Below are 24,468 nucleotides of genomic sequence, written 5' to 3'. Positions count from 1 at the left end.
TTCAGGAGAAGAGAACTTTAGAGCTGAGATCAATGCTTAAGAAGTCGTTAACTGGTGGTTATGGAAGGATTATTGAGTGCTTTAGAATGATTTAAACTGACTCTTTAAAAAAAATTGTTATAGGAAAATCATTTTGTTTAGATTCTAATAAATGTATGTGTCTAAGTGTTGCTTATAATTTTTAGAATACTAGTTGGTTGAGATTGTCATTGATAAGAGATAAATATATATATATATATATATCTGAATCTCTTATCAATGTGGATTTGTGTTTCTTGAGATGAAAAATGTGAGTTTAGACAATAGTGATGAGTGTAGTGATGTCATAACTGGAAGAGTGTGTTCAGACTCTGTGAAGAAAGGGAGGTTCAGCTAGAGATTCTAATCTATGAACCTGTTCAATGACATAACATGTGACAATGTTAGAATATAGCAACCTGCCACTCATGTATATGAAGTTTGTATAGAAACAAAACAACAAAGTAGTGATACTTTTAACATCATCATCCTACACAACACAAGTAGCAAAGTTTCAAACCGAACGAATATGCCTTCTTCTTTTCAACACAGCTCATCCCCTTCCCAGTTATCCTTCTCCTTGGGCCCCGTGGGACCTTCCTCTCCATAAAGAGCAACAGGAAACAAATCCACAATGTTCTCAAATGAGAACCTAACAACCAAAGGAAGAAGATCCATTATCTTACTAATCTCAGACCCTGAATCATACTCTATCACCGGCCCCCACTCTCTCATATACTGCAACCAACACGGCTCATCCACCACACCTCCTAAATACTCAGCCGCTACAACCACATACCTCTCGCTAGACTCCACCACATACTCACTCTTCGCAACATCGTTCCTCACACCAATCCCAAACTTGGAAGATCCTTGTAAATACATCCCAGGGTGAGGGAAGCTAGCGTGACCGTGCTTGGACGAGTAAACCGCCGCTTTGTTACCCTTAACAAACTCTATCTCAGACGCATCCACCCACCCGCCGCCGCTGTGCTGAGAGAAGAACATCTCCCAAAGCTCCCCGGAGAAGTTACACACTCGGAAAGTGAAATGCTCCCAGTCACCCACGTGTTCTCCTATTCTGGTCATAGGTAAAGTGAAGAGACCGATCTTGAGAGTTGCTGGGCCGTTGAATGGGCAGAAGATCCACATCGCCACGTCGGTGAACGTTCCACCGAGCGCTGGCTTCACATGAACGTAAAGCTCGGAGGATTCCAAGTTCCCTTTCTTGAGGTAACTCTTTGCTTCTTCTTCTTCTGGGAGATCGATCCAGAACTTCAGATCATTGCTTCCTCCAGCAGGTAGGTTTGACCCTGTGGAGCTGATCGGTTCGCCTTGTGGGTATAGCAAAGCTCCGTTTTTAAAGAACCATTGTACGGATGAAGGCATGTAAGTCTCTTCAGGGTGGAAGTAGACCGTCGGTCCGTAGTGTTTGATAACAGCATGGACTTGGTTGAGATTCGGCATCGCGTGTAAGGTCGGATCAAGATTCTTTAAGCAGGCGATGTCACGGACCGTTTCATGAGATGACAGTTCGTAAGTGCAGGAGAAGAATGTCCCGACGGAGACTCCTTGTGCCCTCATCCCTCTCTCGCAAGGCTGCACGGTCCATACGCTGAAAGGGTTTGACTTCTTGGAAAGTATCATCTCAGAGGTTTCGCAGCTCTCGGTGAGATCCTCTCTTACGCATCTAACCTCTTCCGTTTCAGGCTCCTTTGGTTTGTCTGTTACTATGACTCCCATTGCTTTGTAACCAGCAGGAGGGTTAGGTAGCCAGAAGTAGCCACCACCACCATCCACACTCGAAACTAAAGTGTAACCCACAGGCTTCTTCAGGGGTGGTGGATCATCGGTTTTGGTGGGTTTGCTAGCGCGAGCTGCAAGTACATAGCCTCTCAAGGGCTTATCTATTGGCTGGCAGTAATGACCAAGGGAGTGGAAACCTTGTGGAACTTCTTCAGCTCTGTAAAACGCAACACCTTTTGATTTTCCGTGGGATGAACCAGAGCTCCAAACTTTGTGGAACTTGGTGATTTTAACCACTTCTAGCTCTCCTAGGTTTATTCTTCCAGTGGCAAAACCTTTACCTGCAAATAGATTGACAACAAGAGGAACTAACAAACACTTGTAGATAGGATTGACTGAATAATAGCAAGAGAAGGCGGTTAGCTTTAACAACATTCAAAATGATAAAAGAAGGTATCAATCATTAGCTTTCACATGTATAACCAAAGGTGAAATTTGTGTCCATCAAACGCCACTCATTCTTTTCCCTTACAAGCAATGGTGGGGACACAACAACTATTAGAGATACAAGACTTGGATAAACTATTATGGTACCATATCTGGACCATCTACATTATGAAAACATTAAATGATGGTAGAGCCATTTTTTATATGGTCGGACAACATAAACAAAACTAAGAAGATAATAAGAGTTATTAGACTTGAAACCAACTTGTGTATCAAGTTGTAAAAGACAAAATCTTGAATCAGAGTCAAACAAAGAAGAAGGAAAAAAAGACAATGAGAACCCCATGCAGAATATTCCAAAGCATCTTCCTAAGTCTACACTTTCAATAAGCCAGAGAACAATATTAAACTAAGCCACAAAAGTAGATAAGATTAAGTGACTAACCAAGGAAGGATCTATGATTAGTTAAATCTTATCTTATGTAAAGCATGTTAAAATAAAATAATGACTAACCAAACTCAAATGAGAGCTAATTAACAATCTTCTGGTTTTATCTTGTTTGAATCTTTTGATTCTTTTCCCCTATATTATCCAAAGTTTCACACATTTGTTAATAAGACCGAAATTTCAGCTGGAGAAAGAAAAAAGACTTATAAAACTTCCCAAAATTAGAACAAAAATTCAAGGCAATAAACGAAATCTTGCAACCATAGATAAATTGCAATTTCCAGAAAAGGAAAGTTCTTTTGGTACCTTGTGGCCAGCGAGGAAGAGGAGAGGGAAGCGAGAAGGGCTTTGGCTCGGACGGCTCCGAATCAAGCTCGGAGAATCCTCTGCTCCAGTAGAAACAGTCACACCCAAACCAAAACATCTTGTGGGGGAAATTCAAGATTTTGTCTCTGGATTCTGGAAAATTAAGAGAAACCCACCAAAACCCACGAGTTGATTTCGAATTGGGTGGAAGTTCAAGTTCGCCGATTTGAGAATTGAAGGAGCCAAACTCTGTTCCTGGCGTCTCTCTCTGTTTCTCAATTTGAGACAAGAGAGAAGCCACAAAAGCAGAGAGCTTCTCCTTCGAGAGAGAGAGAGAGAGAGAGTGGAGTTGAAGTTATAATTGCGTAAGAAAGAAAGATTGTGATGAAGTTATGGTGCGTGTTTGCTGCGTTTTTTTTTTCTATTAAAAAAACATTAGACGTTTCGCAATAACCCCATCATTATATGAAGACTCAGAAAAGTCCCTCTAAGATGTTATTGAAACAAGAAATTTTATTCAAACTTTGACCTCGTACCTTTCAAAGTTGCATATTTACCCCAATTAAACCAAACGTTTACGCCACCAAAAGAAAAAGAAACGCACTTTCTTCTCAAGTCGCAGAATGACTAAACGTTTCGTCTACAACACTAAGATTGGTAAAAACATGGAAGTGTTATTAGCTGGATTCATATACTACGTTTGGTACCTTGTCCACAAGCCTGATCTCAAGTCGTGTAACGTTTAAAAATTATTGTAACTTTAGCTGATTTCAATATCGTACTAGCTATCAAGATACTCTTAGTTATATTTTATGCTCATAATTGTTTTGTAAAAGAAGCCTATAACTATGTATTAGTGTAAAAAATTACATGTAGTTCTAGTCGATTGAACAAAAGAGTCCAAACTTTACGTTTGGGTTCCCTTCCATTCTTACGTAACTTGAAGCACAATCTTCAAACAGTGAAAATATTATATATCATCTTTCTTTTTGATAGAAGGAATACATCAGTTCCCTATAATGAAAAGTCTATACACAATAACCCCATCATTATATAAAGACACAGAAAAGTCTATCTAAAATATTCCTGAGGTGAAAAAAAAAGAAGATTTATTCAAAATTTGACCTCGTACCTTTTTTTTTTTTTTTTTTGAAACACAAACTTATATTAGATCATAAAGAGTTAGGTGATAGCCATAAAGGTTTCAACCTCCAACAAACAAAGTTTTGCTAGTTTATCAGCATTAAGGTTTCTCTCTCTAGAGATCCAACCGAAAGAGATTACATCAAAGGAGCTAGTCAGCTCAAGAATATCTGAAACAATTCCATAAATTTCAGACCTCATACCTTTCAAAATTGCATATTTTTACCCCAATCAAATCAAACGTTTACACCACCAAAATAAAAAAGAAACGCTTTTTATTCTCAGGTCGCAGAATAATTAAACGTTTCGCTACAGCAGTAAGATTAACCACTTTATTCTTATTATATCAATATCATCAAAAGATGATCATTTCCAAATTATACCCTTAATGAAAATTACAATTTTCTCAAAAATACCCTTATTTTTACAAATGATTAATAAAATTCATTAATGGCATTTAAGTCTTTTGGTTTTAGGCCTACAGATACACCTAAATGGATCTATAAATAATGGGCTTATATATATATATATATTTAAAAGATATACTAACTTTATATTTAATATAAGTATAAATATATTATGAACTATAAATAAATTAAGAAACGTGAAAATATTATTTTCTTAAATATATGTATTAATATTCAAAATATATCATTTGAATATTATACAGATTTTCAATACAAACTAAAATCATATATCCTACACCATATATCATATACATATTTGAATATCATTTTTCTATGTATAATGTCATTTTATACATAATATTGATATGACAATTACGAGTATTCTAGAATATTTTAAAAACTATCTTAAAATAAATTTTTAAATCTAAAATAAAAACACAAACTTATAATAGGTTATTAATAACGAAAATAAACTAATATTTTCATATCAATAAGGTTTTTTATATTATCATTTTTTATTTGGATAGCATAATAAATTTTTATCAAATTCTAAGGAATCACTAATTTATGTAATATTAAAAAATATATGAGTAATTTAATCAATTTTTTAAAAAAGTACTATCAGAATTTTGTAATCGGATCAATGGTATCAGATCGCAAGCTAGTAGTGAGTTTTTGGGTTTTTACCGGGTTATATCAGAATTTTAATTTAAAGAATTTTTCATTAAATCTGAACCGGATTATATACAATGTATCGGGTCTATAGGTTCAACCATGAATCTAGGTCAAATATGAAAACAAATATTAAAAATCAAACATTATTATAGAACAACTGTCATATTTCGAACAAATACTATATTTTGAAGAGGAAAAAAAAACAAATGATAGAAACTAAAAACTCAATTGTTGTGGTTCAAAGCAAAAATAATGGTAATTTGTAAATAAGCTTTCGATTAATAAATGAAAAACAAATAAATCCGCGCTTTCAAAGTGCGGATCAAAATCTAGTATGTTATTATTTTTTCATAGTATTCTTTTGCCATGCAAAACTCCTTCTCAAACTCTCCTCCTTAAAAGTTCTTACTGTTTTCGATTAATATTAACCAAAAAAAAATCAGGAGACCAATTCTTGTATAAAATAAAACAAAGGAGGATGAGTACGTAGAGGAAAAGGTTTTTTACCAAGAAGATTAATTTCTTAAACCGGGAAAGAACCATCGAGCATCAGAGAAGTGAATGGGAGAGAAAACACACTGTGGCAGACGTTGGATGTTTTGGGTGGCTAGATCAAAGACAAAAAAGTTGTCCGGGTCCGCTCTGCCATCACCAACGCCACTGAAATAGATCGAGTTTCTTTTGATCCCTGGGATGTCTTTGGCGACAACAGTGATACCCATGTCTAATATCAATGCCTCCTCTCCCAAAGATTCAATTTCTTTCCACTTTTTGGTCACATGAGATATCTTGTGAATGCGAAAAAGCCATCTCTTGGAGCGTTGCACTACAGTAGATACCTTGAGGACTTGTCCCGATACCGTGAGTGCAATGTTTATCCAGCCGTTAACATACTCAGCCGTGAATAAACCTGCTTCTTTTTCAAAGTCAAAACCATTTGTTCGCCACCTATCAGGGAGGAAATCGCGATAACTGAAGCCAGTAAGGCAAGCAGACTCGGCTTCAAAAACTTCTTGCGGCTCATCATCTCCACAGAAACACCAGATCTTGATGTCACCATAACAAAGACGATAGGCGTAGAGCTTTTGAGCCTTGTGATCGTAGACCATTTGTACATACCCCGTGGTCCCTCCCACGTATTTAGAAGAAAACCCTCGCCACGTGTTAATCCCTCTCTTGGTAAAGACCAGGAAGTGCTCCATCGTCCAGACAACTAGGTAATCTTTGGTTTTCTTGTCAATCCAGAGACAAGCTAAACTAGATTTCAACATTGGTCTAAATCTTTCAGGCACTACAGGCTCTGTAAGTGCAGGTAAGTCAATCCTCTCACCGGTTAAGGGATTCAGAACGTTGAGATTCCACAGGTTGTCCATCATCAAGAGCCAGCTACCGTAAGTAGCAAGACAACGACTCCGAGCAAAGTCAACACCAAGATCTCTGGTTTTGTAGACTTTGTCTTTATCCTCCGGAACGAAGAACAAGCAAGTACCATTGCTATCGTGGCTGCCATTGCTCGGGAAGAGAATCAGCCATGGATTCTGATTGCGTTTAGGGAGGAAGCCTCTCGAAGCTGAGTGCCACGATGAACAAACTGATTTGGCTCGAATTATATCTGCAAAACTGAGACGTTCATAAACACATCGCAGCAAATCAGAACAAAGCTCCGACCAGCTAAGTTTCATCTTGCTTACGCCCATGTTGATGAGTTCCCAATAAAGAGGGTTTACTACTCTATTTAAAACAAGACAAACCCTAGTCACCAAAAAGAAATAATAATGTTACACTTACTTTTTTTATTGGGGGTTGGGGGTTGGGGAGGGGAGTTAATAACTTAATATAAAACTAGATCTTGATCCGCGCAACCGCGCGAGTTTTTGTTTTTATTTATTTTTATATAAATATTTTATTTTCAATTCTAAATTTGTATATATTATAATATATATGTGTTTATCAATTTTTAAAACATAATAAGTTTACGGTATATTTTTTTCATTGAATGGAATGTTTCAAACTTTCATATGTATTTGTATCTTCTTCTACATATATATTTTCGGATTATTATTTCATAATTAAAATTGTAACTATATATACAAAAATTAGTAAAATATTATTTTATTGTCATATTCAAAGATGTTGTAACATTTCACAAATTTAGTAAGTTTTTACAAAATTAAACTTTTCGTTTCATAGATTTATATTATCGAGTAAATAATTAAACACTTAGTTTTTGTTTAATTTTTAAGGTGCGCAGGAATGTACACTGACATACTTCTTAATAATAAAATATGTGGAGCCCTTCAAACACTCAGCTCGAGCACCCCAAAAGCACACCTTATCAGCGCATCTAATACACCAAACTGATTTATTGGAGTTGGTAACTGTGTAGTGAAAGTTATGCTTCATTGCACATAACTCAAACCTCGCTTTCAAAACTGTTTTGTTGAGGAAAAGATCTCCCGTCTTTACCAATTCCACCACCTGACTCTTTGCCAATTTTTCTCTGTTTTCTTTTTCAGAATTGATCTTGTCAGCATCATAATCATCTCCTTCAACCTCGTCTTGCTTCATCTTTCCTTTCTTCTTCTCGTTATGCTTGTCAGCATCATAATCATCTCCATCAACTTCACTTTGCTTCATCTTCCCTTTCCTCTTCTCGTTATGCTTAGCCCCCTTAACAATATTTGAAGCGGTCCCAATGTCACAAGGATTTCGCTCGTTCTCTTCACTAGTACTTGCATCAGTTGGCATCTTATTAAGATCAATGTCGATCTTATTTGGATTTCCTTGCTTTGCTTTATAGCTGACACACAATTGAGTTGACTGATGCTTCTTACAAAACCCTAGAAAATTTTGAACTTGCCTTGAGTTTCCAATGATCACTGGTGGACATTTTGATGAATTGATCAATCCAATAGGAAGGTAACTCAACTCCAAATCAGCATCTGTTTCTTCAAAACCAAAATCCTCTATAACGTTTTTCTGTAACTCTTCCAGAGAAGACTTCAATTCCAAAGCAAGTAACCTTAGTAAATCTGTAGAAGTCGGTTTCTACATGTTTTAGAATTAGATTAATGTGTAGATTTTGATTTCTAAGAATTTTAGAATGGTAGGTTAAGCGCGGAATGTGTATTCTACATATTTGTAGAATACTCCTATTTTCGTAGATCACATATTCTAAACATTGTAGATTCAATGAAAAAAGTAGATTTCGTTTTCTACTTCGTAGAATGTCATTTCTACTTTTTTTAGAACATAATCTGAAATTTATAATTTTAACTTTTTTATAACTGGAAAATATACCATTAAGTTCATATAGGTATTTTAACAAATGTTACTATTTTTCCAAATTTTTTTCGTTTCTAAAACTATTTATTAAAATTATTTTCATAAATATTAAAGGGTATTATAGGAAAATATGACACAAAATATAGATTAGTCTAAAGGGACATAGTTACTATTTTTTTGCTCTAAAAAACAGTTTTCCCAAAAATCTAAAGTTTAAATGATGGATTTTTCCCCTCTGAAAAGTAAAGAACATAAAATTTAAACAATGTGCATAAAAGTTCTTATGTTTAGAAAGGAAATAAAGTATTTGTTAAACAGAGTCTACGAGTTAAATAATAGCCAAATTTCACTTCAAAATATTTGTAAATTACGGACGAGATTGATTTTGTGAGTTAAGACTTAAGATAGTGGAGAAAAAGAGAATTAGCTAATTGTATTGCATTCCACATTGGGCGTTTTGGTAAGCTCTTACAGCCCATATAATCAAACTCAGCCCACAAATAGTTACAGAAAACCCTAACATAACCATAGACAAACCTTCTCTCTTCACCACCATCATCGAGCTGCTACTCTGCTACCATGTCGAAACGAGGTAAAAATCTTTCCAGCTCTTCTATCATAATCTTTACATCATCTCCGTTAAAGGTATCAAGGGTCGTCTTAACCGTTTGCCGTCTGCATGTGTTGGTGACATGGTTATGGCTACTGTCAAGAAGGGTAAACCTGATCTCCGTAAGAAGGTTCTGCCAGCTGTCATTGTTAGGCAGAGGAAGCCTTGGCGCCGAAAGGACGGTGTCTTCATGTACTTCGAGGGTCAGCATCTCTATCATCATCTCTTATGTTTATCTTATCTATTAAGGCTAAGAGTTTCATCAGAATAGGTGATTTTTGTAGATAATGCTGGTGTCATTGTCAATCCCAAGGGTGAAATGAAAGGTAAGCAATTCATCCAGTAGTGTTACAATAAACACGAAGTTAACTAGTGACATTAGTTTAATGAAATCTCTTTGTTTTTTTTGTGTGTGTGTGTGTGATATATATATAGGATCTGCTATCACTGGACCAATCGGGAAGGAGTGTGCTGACCTGTGGCCAAGGATCGCAAGTGCTGCAAATGCTATCGTTTAAGATCTCTCAGTTTGTGTTTGTTGAACGTTTATCTCCTCTGTTGAGGATACTTTGTTACTTATAGTTCCGGTTTGTTACTTATAGTTTGGTTTGACCTTTAATTTTGCAAGTGTGCTCATGCTTACGGCCACGCGGATATGGGCTCATGCTTACGGCCCATTTGAATACCCGGAAGAGGATCCATCCGTGGGTTGCACCTCCCACCCGGGGGTTAGGTCTGTGTCTTTAATAGACCCGGGTTTAACTCTTTTTTTGTCAAAAAAAAAAAAAAAAATTTTTGCAAGTGTGCTTATCTAATTTAACAAAATATATGGACATGTTCTTCCTCTGGTCTAGTTCGGTCAAACTTGATACATTTAGCTACTAGAGATTCAAAAAGTAATGCGAATGTAAATTATGATTAGGAACGTAATTTTTCCTGTAAAACACTAGTTAGCTGCCAACCGGAAAATTAGAGCTTTGATTCTTTTGAAATCTCATTTTTACTTGGTTTCTATAACGTTACAGTAAGGAGATACCGACTACCTTCGGTCCAAAGGCTAAAAAAACTTCTAAAGCTCTATATGTAATATGATTGGCGCCCAAGAAACTGAGTTGGGTTTTGCTCTAACTGGGTCTAAGAAACGTGTTCGTTGCTCTTCTGTTTGTTTACTTTTATGTGAAACTCACACCAGATAAATTGATGATTTTCAAATGCGAGTATGGTTTGGTCACGGTTAAAGCTCTAGAAGAACAAGAGATGAAGGAAAAGCGAAATTCAATAACCTATTAGTTTAGAAACTAAATTCATGTCTTAAAAGTTGTGAAATAGTACATAAGAAGCTAATAGTAAATATACATGAAAAGAGACTAGGACTCAAAGCGTTATATCCCAGCCCGCCATAGTAGAAGAGCATCATCAATTCTGCTTTGTGAACCTTCATCAAACTGTAGCACACAGGGGCGAAGCCAGAATTTTTTTTAAATGGGTGCACATCTAATATAAATAAAATAAATACCAAAAGAAGGATCGAACTTGAGATATCACTGGGTGCACAAGTACACTCTTAACATCTTTCCTAGCTAATTTTCTTGACAGTTTACATACTAAAATGATAATATCCAAAAGATTACGGATGCACGTGCTCCCATTGGCCGTGCACTGGCTACGCCCCTGGTAGCACATGGTGTTGTGTGTGTGCAACAGAAAATTTCAGCCAGTAGAAGACGGAAGATATAATCAATGATGCGAAGGTTATGGAGGAAGCTCGATTTACCGAAGTCTTCTACAAAATTGATACTCAATGCTGGAGTATATTGGTTGTAGCTGTGAATATTTTTCAAATTGGCAAACTAACATTTTTTCCGTTTTAGGATAAATAAGAAGCAATAAATAGTCCAACAAGTTGTGTGAGATGAAATTTGCATTTTATTTTAAAGTTTTCACATAAAACATGGCTTCAACTGCATATCACTTAATTTAGTAACTTACTTAATTTCCTTTATACATTTCCTTTATAGATTTCTTTCTCCAATGTTTTTAGAAGATTACACTCTAAAGCAACCAAAAATATTTTTGAATATTTTCCTTATATTTTATTTATAATTTGTTTTTTAACTAAATTCCTGTCATGATCAACCGGACCGTCAGCTAGATGGATACACAATCGGAAGGGCAATACCCGACAAGTGATTGACCAATACATAACTATTGTGACAAAGATATGGCTAGAATCATCATCATCATGTGGTACGTTAATATGTTGAAAGTCTCTTCTTCTTTTTTTGATCAACTAATATGTTGAAAGCCATTTGGCAAAAAAATACAAAGAGCGATAACTGATTGAGCTTTTTGGGGGTTTGAAAATAACACACAGATTGTGTTATACTGTTATATGAAAAGAAAGAGCTGGAGAGAACGGTAATGCATCGAGTATCATCAAGGGTTTATAGAGAGACTGCATTTACGAACATAATATTTTCGTATAATCGACTCGAACTATTGTGTGACTACTTTTTTAATGGAAATATGTTTTTGCAAAATAAATATACCAGTAGGGACCTAAAAAAAGAACTACACTAGATACATTTGTAACAAAACTTAAAAAACTAACAAAACATAGCAAAATTCACATATGGATCACATAAACTAAAAATTAGTATGAGTTTTGACGTGATATATATTTCATTGTAAAAATGCAAAAATGTAAATTCTAAGAATATTTAGATATTTATGAAAAAACAACTTTAACATTGCAATACAATATTATTCGGTTACTAATATACAAAATGACACAATAGTTATGCATAAAAACTTTTGACTACTTTGTCAAAAATAATATAAATGTCGACTAATAATAATTTGTTTAAAATTATTATATTCACAAAAGCATGTTCCTGACTGATAGGGAATGTGGACAGATTTTATAGACTAAAGTTTTATATGAAATCAATGAGTTATTTTGATATATAAAACTAAATAATATACCATCCCGTTGACCAAAGGCTGGCTGTTATGATAATGGTCTGGGTTAACCTAAAAATTAGAATAAATTAATTTTAATCATAAGAAAAAAGTTTTTGATTTTTATGATATATTGATGTCAAAAGAAAACAAACAAATAGTTGATTTCATTGAATTATATGTTTTAGTTTTGAGCGAACTATGTATCGATGAATTATGATAAATACAAAAGGAGAAACGAGTGAGTATACCTCCCATCCTACCTTTACTGTGTTTAGGACCGATCCGTTGTACAGTCCGGCGACTAGCCAGATCTGAGAAAGACTAAATTCGCCTGATTCTAGCCCAACTATGATCCCAAATGTTTGTGGTAGCCTGTGCTCCATATATAACTTTGGGGGTATTTGTGATGGTTTAATACAGTTAATCAGCAAAACTAAATTGTATATTTAAAGATTTCATTTGTAGTTTGTTTTTAAATAGTTACATCATGTCCTTCCTTGGCAGCATAATAAGGGATTCCCTTGCGAGTACGTCGGGCGTCAATCACATGCTTTTTTTGCCCGAGGTGTTTGTCCCTGGGTCTGCTCCATCTCGTGGGTACTGTTTGGTCAGGACATACATCCCATTTTGATTCCACATCTGCCGCATTTTTTCCCTTTCATTTTAATTATCATGCTCCATTTGACGTATGTGCTTTCTGATTTATAACAACAACAAAATATTAGATCAAAGAAAATAGAAAATTGGATAAACAAAATGTTCGATCACTGAGAATAGAAATTTTGATTCTCTTATCAGAAATGAATTCCATAATCTCCTTTAAAACAAACAATTCGAGAAAAAGAAGATTAATTAACTTGAAAAATATGATTTTTGAGCAGGGGATTACTGAAAGCGGGCTGGTCGTCTATCTCGCTGCAATCTATTATATCCCCCAGAACTCTTCCAAATTAAATAAATAAAAGGTCGATACCAATAGCAATTGAAATACAGAAAAATACTAAAAGCTTGCTAAGAGAATATATGAATTTTGTGTTTTAAAATAAAATAAATAACTTTTGGGAACCTTGATTGTTAATAGAGGATGTAAAATTTCAAGAAATTTGATGTAAAAATAACTAATGAATATTTAGTAATAGAAAATACTTGTGAAATTATATATGTAATTATCACATTAACTTTTCCAACACATATTATGCATCTTCTTCGATCTCTTCTTATTTTTTTCTTTATCATTTCGTTATTTTTATTAAACTTTTGCTAATGTATTCCTAATTTTTTACATGTGTTTTGCCAACTATTTGCTTCTCTCTCTAAGTAGTAATACAATCAATGAATCAAAAAATCCATCTTATATTTTTTTTAATCATAACATTACCTTATTTACTATATTATTTGATTTAAATAAAATATATATTTTAAATCAAAGTTCTCACATGATCTGTTTAGTAGGGATTATTGGTTGTTATATTTTAATGAATTTGAAAATCTGAACTAAATCTAGTGTTATTGGTTCTGTGATTTTCAAATCTGTATTAAAATCAAGTGTTATTGGTTTAATGATTCATAAATTCTATATTAAATCAAGTGTTATTCAATCGTACGGATCTACTATTATATTTGATTTTATAATGGATTTGAATAGATTTTTTTGGATTTTTTAGTTAAAAATACAAAGACTCAAATCCGAGAGAAAACCTCCGGATTTGCATATTTTACTTGGATTTATAAATATTATATGGATTTCTAAATCAATCAAAATATATAAACCAATAACACCTAATTATTTATACAACATATTTATGGACATTATAATAGATTAATAATTATAATAGATACTAATATATTTTTATATGAATATGAAATCATTATACTGATTTCTATAAATGGTTTTCTATTCACTATTTTATGTAGCATATAAGGATTAAAGAACGGATCAAATTTTGTATAATTTTTTGAATTAGTTATCATAAAGTATTATTTACAATATCAATTAGGTTTATTTGGCAATTGATAATAAGTTAATTTTTTGAATTAGTTACCACGAATTAGTTTCAAATGTCCTAGGCCCATAGCCGAAACATCGAGGTAACTACGATTTTAACTCTCATGGCTGGACACAAGTGACAATTTTCGAAGTTTCTACTGATGAGTGACCACATTACAGAGATACACACATGAATACGTGACGCAAACAAGTAACACGTTCTCGTATCCTTATTAGTTTTAACCGTTCGATTGATTGTTAAATAGTGAACACATGAGATGGTACGTTTTGTTAAGGCACAAGACCAAACCCAAAACAATACCAGCGCAGCAAGCCCAATACTTTGTTGTAAACCCATGTGTTTAGGGTTCTCTTTACAAGTGTTTCCTATAACTATTAATGTTTATATACTTATCTTGTCTCGTAACCTTTCAGTTCGTTGTTTGCAACTTCAAATCAAAATTCAGAAATTCAAATATAATTACAGACTTACAGTCTAACTAGTATATTTTTGTATCATTCGACTAAAAATATATTTTCATGTTGCTTGAACAAGTTCGAATTAAGCAATATAAGTTTCCGATACATCTCACGTAGATACTCGATTAAAGACTACTTTCGATTTGAGCCGTATTTGTTTTCATCACTAGCTAGTGCAACATGTAATATGAGCGATTCAACCATATACGATTCCGAAAACGCAATTACCAAAAGTATTTTGAATAAATGAAATATTGATCCAATCACTTATTACAAGACAACGCAACTATATGCTGCTTGTTTCAACAAAATAACAACCGTTTGTTGTTACCAATGCAACTCAGATTCTCACCGTTGAGGCTGCTCTTAGAAGCCAAATCATTTTTACCAATGCAACTATGCAAGTTTCATATTCGGATTTTTTTTCCTACCATTTTTATTTTGTTGATTTTAAACTACAAATTCTGAAAAGTCTTCAAAACAAATATGGTCAAGAATCCAAAACTGTAGTCGTATTAACTTTTTCGCTAGCAAGTACTATATATATTTATGACTGACTCTCAGTAAACAAACGTGCAAGACTTTAAATATAAAAAGTTGACAAAAAAAATAAAATATATATATATATATATATATCTATATATATAAACATGGCCCCTCCCAAATAGAGCAAATCCACAGGTTTGCCAAATAAAGCAAAAGCAGTTTCCAACAAAAGATAATGCTATTTTTCTTACAGCTACGAAACCTACCTCGTACGGACGTATAAACTGCATGTCTCCAGACTTTCGAAGTGGTTATTGCAATAGCCTTAGCCGAAACATCAAGGTAACTAGTCTATACGATTTCAACTCTCATGGCTCGACAGAACTGACTATTCTAATTCTGCAAAGCTTTTACTGATGAGGGACCATGTACCAGAGGTACACACGTGAATACGTGACGCAAACAGGTAACACGCTCTCGTATCCTTATTTATCTTTAATCGTTTGATTGACACATGATACTGTACGTGATTAATTAGTAATTCATTCAATTTATATATATATATATCTTGCCTCATGACTTTTCAGCTCGTTGTTGCCATTATTTGCAAGTTCAAATCTGAATTCAGAAATTCAAATTTAATTACAGACTTACTCTGACTAATATATTTTCATATTCTGGACGAAAAATCTATAATCATATATTGCTTGAGAGTTCGAATTAAGCAATTATTTTCCGATACATCTCACTTGGATACTCGGTAGACTACTTTCGATTTGAGCCGTATTTGTTTTCATCACTAGCTAGTGCAACATGTAATATGAGCGATTCAACCATATACGATTCCGAAAACGCAATTACCAAAAGTATTTTGAATAAATGAAATATTGATCCAATCACTTATTACAAGACAACGCAACTATATGCTGCTTGTTTCAACAAAATAACAACCGTTTGTTGTTACCAATGCAACTCAGATTCTCACCGTTGAGGCTGCTCTTAGAAGCCAAATCATTTTTACCAATGCAACTATGCAAGTTTCATATTCGGATTTTTTTTCCTACCATTTTTATTTTGTTGATTTTAAACTACAAATTCTGAAAAGTCTTCAAAACAAATATGGTCAAGAATCCAAAACTGTAGTCGTATTAACTTTTTCGCTAGCAAGTACTATATATATTTATGACTGACTCTCAGTAAACAAACGTGCAAGACTTTAAATATAAAAAGTTGACAAAAAAAATAAAATATATATATATATATATATATCTATATATATAAACATGGCCCCTCCCAAATAGAGCAAATCCACAGGTTTGCCAAATAAAGCAAAAGCAGTTTCCAACAAAAGATAATGCTATTTTTCTTACAGCTACGAAACCTACCTCGTACGGACGTATAAACTGCATGTCTCCAGACTTTCGAAGTGGTTATTGCAATAGCCTTAGCCGAAACATCAAGGTAACTAGTCTATACGATTTCAACTCTCATGGCTCGACAGAACTGACTATTCTAATTCTGCAAAGCTTTTACTGATGAGGGACCATGTACCAGAGGTACACACGTGAATACGTGACGCAAACAGGTAACACGCTCTCGTATCCTTATTTATCTTTAATCGTTTGATTGACACATGATACTGTACGTGATTAATTAGTAATTCATTCAATTTATATATATATATATCTTGCCTCATGACTTTTCAGCTCGTTGTTGCCATTATTTGCAAGTTCAAATCTGAATTCAGAAATTCAAATTTAATTACAGACTTACTCTGACTAATATATTTTCATATTCTGGACGAAAAATCTATAATCATATATTGCTTGAGAGTTCGAATTAAGCAATTATTTTCCGATACATCTCACTTGGATACTCGGTTAAAGCCTGTCAATTTGAGCCGTATTTGTTTTCATCACTAGCTAGTGCAATGCAATATGAGCGACTCAAACATATAAGACTCCAAAAACGCAATTACCAAAAACTATTTTGAATAAACGAAATATTGATCCAGTGGTCACTTGTTAGTTGTTACAGGACAAAACCTTTTTTTTGTCACTATTACAAGACAAAACCCTAGAACAACCATTGACGCTTGTTTCAACAAAATAACAACCGCTTTGTTGTTTTAAATGAGCTGCGCCACAATAGCGGCAGTAACACGAATTATTAGAATACATCATTCATGGTAAAGTGTCAAATCCAGATTCGGCTAATAAGAAATGTGTGTCACAAGATTAGCTGTCATCAATAATTGACAATATGACCTTATTTTGTCCTTTTGTAATAATAGCTAGATAGGTTTAGAGTTACCTTTAAAAACTTGTATATTGTGTAACGTTTTCAACTATAATGCTTTGTCAATCCAATTCGTATTCAAGTACTGTATATCCGCATCAAAATTTAAGCACAGGTTCATACGCTAATGAGTGTACATATATATGTATATGTCTATATCATAACTGTAATGTAACTATGATGTAGATGTCGATAATTTTATGAATGATAGTGTTAGGGTTCAATTTGTACTGATATGTATCGCTTATACTTATGAATTTTCTTCATCTTCAATCTTCATGAATCGTTGGTCTTATTTACCTTTGTTATATGGTATTTACATATGTACTCACCGTCAACTTTCTGTGCATTTATTCCGTGTCATAGTATACGTTTTATTAACGACAAAACTTGTTACATTATGTAATTTAATTACTATCACTGACAGGATAAAATATTTATTCGTCATCTGATATCAGTTAGTTAAGTAATGTTCGAGAATCGATTTTATAAAACGTTGATGTTTTATCTTGAATGATTGTGATTTACAGAAGAGGTTAAGATACTCATAATCTATATATATAAGACCAATTATTAAAAAGACAAAACACTAGTTCAAGAAACAATAGCGGTGGATGGAGTAAAGTAGGGATATTACATTACACAAATACAAGGGAATGGTACGTATAAATAGATAGATACGAACGTACATTTATCGAAAGTTGTACAATATCATCTAGTTGACCGTGGTAATTAATTATAATTAGACATAATAGACATGCTGATGCTGTTGTGGCTGCGGCTGTAGAGGCGGCTGAGAACTCGATTGAGTTATTTGCTTGTTATTGACCGTCTTCCTCTTCTTCTTGTAGCTAACGCCACGAGATTTAGCCTGGAACTCTCTAACCTCCCTGAGAAAAATCCTGACTGAACGTGAGCCAAAAGGGCTAGTCTCTGGAACTCCACCGTTCTCCTCGTAGGCGGCACGGAGACGACCGATAAGGGCGTCAAGTGAACCCCAAGCTTGCCGGAGAGGACAAGGACAAGGAGCCGGAGGATTTAGGAGGCCAAAGAAAGAGCAGTTTTGGTGGTGGACTTTGGTTTTTCCGAACTGGTCAAGGTAATGCAGAAACTCTAGGACGTGTTCGCCGCTGCAAGACGGTGGAGAGAGCGGTGGACGATGGTTTCTAAGGTATTGGCAGAAAGTGTTCCAATCACGGCGTTTCTGGTTCTCGTAGCGGCTAGAGGACGGTGGAGAAGAAGAAGAAGAAGAAGGCTGTGTTGTGAGAGTGGTATTAGGGTTCTTGATATTGTGCTCTTGAGAGACCAGATCCATAACTTAAAAAAGATATGATCCAAAGTAGGGTTGGAGAGATTAGGGTTCTTTTTCTTGATTTTGAAAGCTTTAGGCCAGAAGAAATTAGGCTTTTAGTACCTCATAAAAAGATGAAAAAAATTAGGTTTAGTCTTGAGACTTAGAAGTGGATGGATGTAACTTCTTGGCTCATTAATTACAAGAAGAGATAGATAGAGGACTTAAATACTTCCTGGTACTATTGAGGTAGGTGCTACAAAAAAAGATGGATTTGGTAATGGTGTTGTGCAGAAATAGTGAGGCAAAGTGGAAAAACCTGCTAAAAAAGGAAGAGAAAGACCTTTGAAGATGAGAGATATAAGTGGAAGAGATCAAAGTTGAATTTCTTTCCTTTTCTTAATTTCTGTTATTGTCTTTTTGTGTTTTTCTTCTTTTCTTTTATAGAGAGAGTAGATGGACAGCAAAATGCATTGACAGTTGCTCACATATATAGCTGCAAAAACATTATAAGCTCACTTATAGCGTGAGAGAGAAAGAGATATAAGTCGCCAGACTGATCATCAATAATCACAAGTTTCCATTTAAGACACAACACAGGAAGATAAATAGCAGAAGAGGACATTTTTTGTTAAATTTGATAACGAACAAGTATTTCTTTTTATTTCTGCAATTATATTCATATACGTTCATTTCCTTTTTGTTTCTCGTGTTCCCGAAAAGATCACCAGTCGAAGCCTTAGTGTTATACATACTGGCTGCAACCGGATTACCTATTTTTGGAATGAAATATTTTGGAATGATCAATTCTATTAATTTCATAAAAAAATTTACCAGTTAATATGAATGGAATAAAATGCTCATTCCATCAATTCAAAAATAAAAATCAAATACAAAGGAAACCATTCCATAACAATTTTGTCAAGGTATAAATGGAATGAATCTATTTCATTTTTCTACTGTATTCCATTCCTCTTATTCCATTCATTTATATTCCATTTTTGATTCACCAGTTACATCATAGTGTATAAAAATATAACTTTATATAGGTAAAAGAGATAGATGGTGAGTAATGGGTCAACTCGAGAAAAGAGACGCAAATCTTTTCGTGATTTTCAATAATTTTATTTTGTTAATACTGTAGTTGATTCCGGACGAAAGTTCACAAGTCGAATAATTGTGTATATTGCTTAACTAACTTTTTTTTTGAATTGGCATGCTATTGCTTAACTAACTTTCACATTTATTTTCTGAAAAACAACAATTACATGCTTTTATACTAGAACATATACTTTAGTTGTTTATCACAACTAATAATTATTTATTTATATTACTCCTGTTCATTTGCATGTTTCATTTAAATTAATGTTTTTGATTGGTAATGTGATTTTACACATGTGATTCAAATCTCTTGAAGAGAGCATATTAAACCCTTTAAATATATAGTTTCGCAAAGGTGATTTGGCTGAAATATGTTGTATATTTCAAACCAATTAATTGGTTACTAAACGTATGATTCAGGTCAAAAAGTATGTACAAATCTATCTTATTGTTGTTTACTTTTTCCTTACAAATTCTTAGAAAAACGACTGGCTTAATAACTTATTTGCTCACTCATGAAACCATGATTACTATTTAAGATGTGAAGTTTTATTCTTGTTTCGGCATATACGTTTTGATTGATATATAGATGATCAACTTCATTCATTTAAAAAAAAATCTGCCAAAACATCATTGAATTACTTGACTAATAAATTAAAATCGTATTTTGGTAGATAATCCTCAACCAAAAGAAGCAAATTACAAATATAACTATTTTTAAAGTGTTAATGAATTGTAAAACGTTTTTGCAATCTGTTTATACCAAAGCTATTGAAATCGAAGAATGTACCCGTACTTCTGAAGATGACATATCAAAAGTATCAATTGATGATTCGGTTACTTGATTGAATTTGACAATAAATTTCTATTTTAACTGAAGTACCATAAGAAAAATTCTGACTACATATGTATTTCCTATATATCTATACTATTATTTATGAAGTGATTTAGCTTATGTGTCATGATTTTCATGATTTTAGGTAATTTTGCTTATTTGTCATGTTTTAATTAGGTTTAATCTGAATCATTAATTTATTAATAGTTTTTAGATGAGTTCATAATTTATTAATTTAAATAATCTAACTATAAAATATGTAATTAGATATATAATTATTTTGAGTTTGCTTATTTGTCATGTGTTCCATGATTTTAGTCAATTTTGTTTATTTGTCATGTTTTATTAGGTTTTAGAATCACTAAATTTTCTTTTCTAACTTCAATCACTAATTTATTAATATAAAAAAATATCCATAATAAATTTTATATATAATTAAAAACGAATTTTTATTTTATAATATTTAAATCTATATTTTATATTAAAATTCTTATTTTCTTATTTGTCATATTTTATTAGGTTTTAAGCTTATATATAGTTCATTGATTTATTATTAGTTTTTAACTGAGTATTTATTAATTTTCACAAAACCCGTAATGAATTTTATATATAATAAAACACACATTTTATTTTAATAATATTAAATAATTAATTATAAGCTAATATAATAAAATTGTGAAAATATATTTAAAAATTAAGAAAATTCTTATATATATTGTGTTGCTATCTGAAAACAATATTTTTATTATAAAGTTAAAAAAACTAGGATGTAAAATAGTTTATAATTAAATATTAGTCGAACAAAAATATTTATATAAAGATATTTTCTAAACTATTTCTAATATATGGGTGTTTTAAAACTTTTAACACAACAATAAGTACATAGTTTGATGAACGTTTTTTTTACATGTATTAATAATTTGATATTTGATTTAATTATTTAAAATCATAAATAATAACTTATATAACTTGTGGGTGAGTTCAAAACAAATTTTCTTGCTTTTACTTTAAACTATTTTAAGTTTAATCCGTGAAACACTATAGCTTCAGTTGGTGACCACTAGAAGATTGAAAAAAAATGAACAAAATAAAAAATAAATTTTTATTTGAGGAATTGAAAAAAATAAAAAATAAAATGAATTTTTGTTCAATTTGTTCCTTATCAAAATTGCATAAGAAATTTTTTTCTTATAAATTCATCCATCCAGAAGAAAAAAGTGGAGTTTACCTTTTAATAATTTGACAAAAATTTCAACATAAATGGTATAAATTTTGAGGATAAAAGAATTCACCATAATTTTTTTCCTTCAACATGTTCACCGATTAGAATTTTATAATGCTGATTTTTTTTATTAATAAGACATAAAATAATAAGTATTCGTAAGATGATTATGCCCGCATAATGCGGACAAAACGCGTGGTAGCATAATATAGATGATGATTTTGAGAGATGGTGTTAATTAGGTCGAAAGTTTGAGAGATCATGCGTGATAACGATGGTTATGGTCGGCCCATTGTAGATTAAAATGATTTTTCTTGTTGGGCCTATTTAGGAAGTCTTCAGATCTATTGGGCTAACTGTATCATAGGGGCCCGTTTTCAGGTTAAATATGTTTGGTTTACAAAATGCTGTATTTAAATTAGCATAATTGGATACAAAAACTTATAATTCGAGTTAATACCTAGTGGCTAGTAGTCACCGAAACATTTTTCAAATTTTGAAGAAAACGAATCCTTCACCGTTTTTTTTTTTCATTTAAATTACCACTAGTCATTACATAGCATATCTGTTCAGTAAAAGTCATTACAGCAGCACTTGTTTAAGAGATTTAATGATGATATGTTAACGTCGATATCCTCCACTAGAAGAGAAGAAATATCAAGTGGCCCCAAAAGATCTAGATCGAATATGCGAACTTTTTAACCAATCCGGTTTACATCTGGTTAAACATCGGTTAACATCACAACAATTCTTGAGATAAGGCAAATTCTACCAATCTTCTTCTTCACACTCTGCTAACAACCTCTCACTCACACACACCATGGTTTCTCTCACAGCAACCATCATCAAATCCTCACTCTTCACACCATTCACCCAATCCACAACCCATGGATTCCCCACTAACCCGATTACCCGACCCGTTAACCCAGCACCACATACTCTAACCGTCACCGCCAACGTGTCTCGCAAACCTCAAAACATGATCCCCAAAAACCCGCCGGCGCGCCAAAACCTCTACCAACCCTTCCGCCCGCCATCCTCCCCCGTCCCGCCCCAATTCCGCTCCCTCGACTCCGCCGGCAAAATCGAGATCCTCGCCGGACGATTAGCCCTCTGGTTCGAGTACGCCCCCCTCATCTCCTCCCTCTACGCCGAAGGCCTCACCCCTCCGAACATCGAGGAGCTCACCGGAATCTCCAGCATCGAGCAGAACCGCCTCATCGTCGGCACCAAGGTCCGCGACTCGATCGCTCAGTCCCTCCACGAACCGGAGCTCATCGCGGCCTTCGACACCGGCGGCGCGGAGCTTCTCTACGAGATCCGCCTCCTCAGCACCACGCAGCGCGTCGCCGCCGCGACTTACATCATAGATCGGAGCTTCGACTCGAAAAAGGCTCAGGACCTCGCGCGTGCGATTAAGGATTACCCTAGCCGCCGCGGAGACGTCGGCTGGGTTGATTTCGATTACAACCTCCCCGGAGATTGTCTCGCTTTCTTGTATTATAGGCAGAGCAGAGAGAACAAGAATCCATCGGAGCAGAGGACGTCGATGCTCCAGCTGGCGTTGGACGCTGCTGAGTCAGAGAAGGCGAAGAAGAAGTTGGAGAAAGAGTTGCACGGAGGTATATTAATTTCTGGTTGAAATCGTAACAAACTATTAAACCGCTTAACAGAATATTAAACCGGTCGGTTTACCAATCTATTTATAGGAGGGGAGGAAGAGGAGAAGGTGAAGGTGGAGGAAGTTAAAGCCGTTACGATTCCTGTAGTGAGGCTAAAGTTCGGAGAGGTGGCAGGTGCGAGCTCTGTTGTTGTTTTACCTGTCTGTAAAGCGGAGGAAGGTGAGAGGAACGTTCTCGAAGCTCCGAGGGAGATTAATGCGGGAGGGGACTTCAAGGTTGTTGAGGCGGAGAGAGGGTGGAAGAGATGGGTGGTTCTTCCGTCGTGGAAGCCCGTGGCGGCGATTGGGAGAGGCGGTGTTGCGGTTTCTTTCAGGGATGATAGGAAGGTGCTGCCTTGGGATGGCAAGGAGGAGCCGTTGCTTGTGGTGGTGGATAGGGAGAGGAGTGCGGTGGAGAGTGGTGATGGATACTATCTTGTGGCGGGTGAGAGTGGGCTGAAGCTGAAGAAAGGATCGGTGTTGAAGGAAGGGAGTGTGGAGGAGAGTTTGGGGATGGTTCTTTTGGTGGTGAGGCCGCCGAGAGAAGATGATGATGATTGGCAGACGAGTCATGAGAACTGGGAGTGAGTGTCTAGAATCATTACCCCCTGTTCTGTAATAGAATCATTTTGAGGCATGGTCATGTATAATTTTTGGATAAAGGTTGAAACATTTTGTTTTAAGACACAATCAGAAGAAACAGAGCAAAGATTTTCTCTACTACTTGTCTCTCATTGCTCTGATGTGAACCTTCTCACGTTCTATAACTGTTTTGGGGACAAGAAAGGAGATGGCTCTGTTTGGTACCTGCAAATGAATCCAATCATTTGACACGTTCTTGACAGAGATCAAACAAAGAAGAACTCGGTGAAGCAATTAGTGTCGAATATGGAACTAGGAGCTCCTGCATGACAGATATTAACAGGCACCTAATAAGCAAGTATACTTAGATCTGTTCAAAGCTCCAATAGTTCAAAAAACAACAGGCCATAATAGATAGCCACACCATTGATGATATAATTTTAACAGGAGTCTGGATTTATGCCGAAAATTCGATTT

General features: G+C 34.4%; 5 protein-coding genes across 5 annotated transcripts; 2 read left to right on the top strand and 3 right to left on the bottom strand.

Moving 5' to 3' along the window:
* Positions 1-367: 367 nt before the first annotated feature.
* On the bottom strand, positions 368-3,363 carry LOC106334587. The gene is made up of 2 exons (XM_013772929.1): positions 2,966-3,363; positions 368-2,105 (listed from the first exon to the last, which is right to left on the bottom strand). Exons 1-2 carry the CDS (start codon positions 3,081-3,083, stop codon positions 562-564), a joined length of 1,662 nt encoding a protein of 553 aa, XP_013628383.1. The 5' UTR covers positions 3,084-3,363; the 3' UTR covers positions 368-561.
* Positions 3,364-5,687: 2,324 nt separating this feature from the next.
* On the bottom strand, positions 5,688-6,887 carry LOC106302145 (F-box protein At2g05970-like). The gene has a single exon (XM_013738676.1). The coding sequence runs from the start codon at positions 6,885-6,887 to the stop codon at positions 5,706-5,708; it is 1,182 nt and encodes a 393-aa protein (XP_013594130.1). The 3' UTR covers positions 5,688-5,705.
* A 2,191-nt stretch (positions 6,888-9,078) lies between these two features.
* Positions 9,079-9,683, top strand: LOC106297274 (60S ribosomal protein L23-like). The gene is made up of 3 exons (XM_013733553.1): positions 9,079-9,288; positions 9,370-9,411; positions 9,521-9,683. Exons 1-3 carry the CDS (start codon positions 9,168-9,170, stop codon positions 9,601-9,603), a joined length of 246 nt encoding a protein of 81 aa, XP_013589007.1. The 5' UTR covers positions 9,079-9,167; the 3' UTR covers positions 9,604-9,683.
* Positions 9,684-17,913: 8,230 nt separating this feature from the next.
* Positions 17,914-19,014, bottom strand: LOC106296654 (protein LIGHT-DEPENDENT SHORT HYPOCOTYLS 2-like). Its single transcript, XM_013732842.1, has one exon. The coding sequence runs from the start codon at positions 18,613-18,615 to the stop codon at positions 18,043-18,045; it is 573 nt and encodes a 190-aa protein (XP_013588296.1). The 5' UTR covers positions 18,616-19,014; the 3' UTR covers positions 17,914-18,042.
* Positions 19,015-22,504: 3,490 nt separating this feature from the next.
* On the top strand, positions 22,505-24,132 carry LOC106334500 (rubisco accumulation factor 2, chloroplastic). Its single transcript, XM_013772821.1, has 2 exons — positions 22,505-23,371; positions 23,459-24,132. The coding sequence occupies exons 1-2, from the start codon at positions 22,570-22,572 to the stop codon at positions 23,995-23,997; spliced, it is 1,341 nt and encodes a 446-aa protein (XP_013628275.1). The 5' UTR covers positions 22,505-22,569; the 3' UTR covers positions 23,998-24,132.
* Positions 24,133-24,468: the final 336 nt, after the last annotated feature.

The sequence above is a fragment of the Brassica oleracea genome, chromosome C1, assembly GCF_000695525.1.
Source record: "Brassica oleracea var. oleracea cultivar TO1000 chromosome C1, BOL, whole genome shotgun sequence".
Lineage (NCBI taxonomy): Eukaryota > Viridiplantae > Streptophyta > Magnoliopsida > Brassicales > Brassicaceae > Brassica > Brassica oleracea.
The sequence above is the reverse complement of the archived record's forward strand: the minus strand, read 5'-3'. Positions and strand labels throughout refer to the sequence as shown.

Excerpts from the sequence above, each read along its gene's own strand:
- LOC106297274 (XM_013733553.1), top strand. The coding sequence starts at position 9,168 with ATGGTTATGGCTACTGTCAAGAAGGGTAAACCTGATCTCCGTAAGAAG. Across the intron at positions 9,289-9,369 it reads TGTCTTCATGTACTTCGAGG|ATAATGCTGGTGTCATTGTC; the intron begins GTCAGCATCTCT and ends TGATTTTTGTAG. Across the intron at positions 9,412-9,520 it reads TCCCAAGGGTGAAATGAAAG|GATCTGCTATCACTGGACCA; the intron begins GTAAGCAATTCA and ends ATATATATATAG.
- LOC106302145 (XM_013738676.1), bottom strand. The coding sequence starts at position 6,887 with ATGGGCGTAAGCAAGATGAAACTTAGCTGGTCGGAGCTTTGTTCTGAT.
- LOC106334500 (XM_013772821.1), top strand. The coding sequence starts at position 22,570 with ATGGTTTCTCTCACAGCAACCATCATCAAATCCTCACTCTTCACACCA. Across the intron at positions 23,372-23,458 it reads GGAGAAAGAGTTGCACGGAG|GAGGGGAGGAAGAGGAGAAG; the intron begins GTATATTAATTT and ends ATCTATTTATAG.
- LOC106296654 (XM_013732842.1), bottom strand. The coding sequence starts at position 18,615 with ATGGATCTGGTCTCTCAAGAGCACAATATCAAGAACCCTAATACCACT.
- LOC106334587 (XM_013772929.1), bottom strand. The coding sequence starts at position 3,083 with ATGTTTTGGTTTGGGTGTGACTGTTTCTACTGGAGCAGAGGATTCTCC. Across the intron at positions 2,106-2,965 it reads TCTTCCTCGCTGGCCACAAG|GTAAAGGTTTTGCCACTGGA; the intron begins GTACCAAAAGAA and ends ATCTATTTGCAG.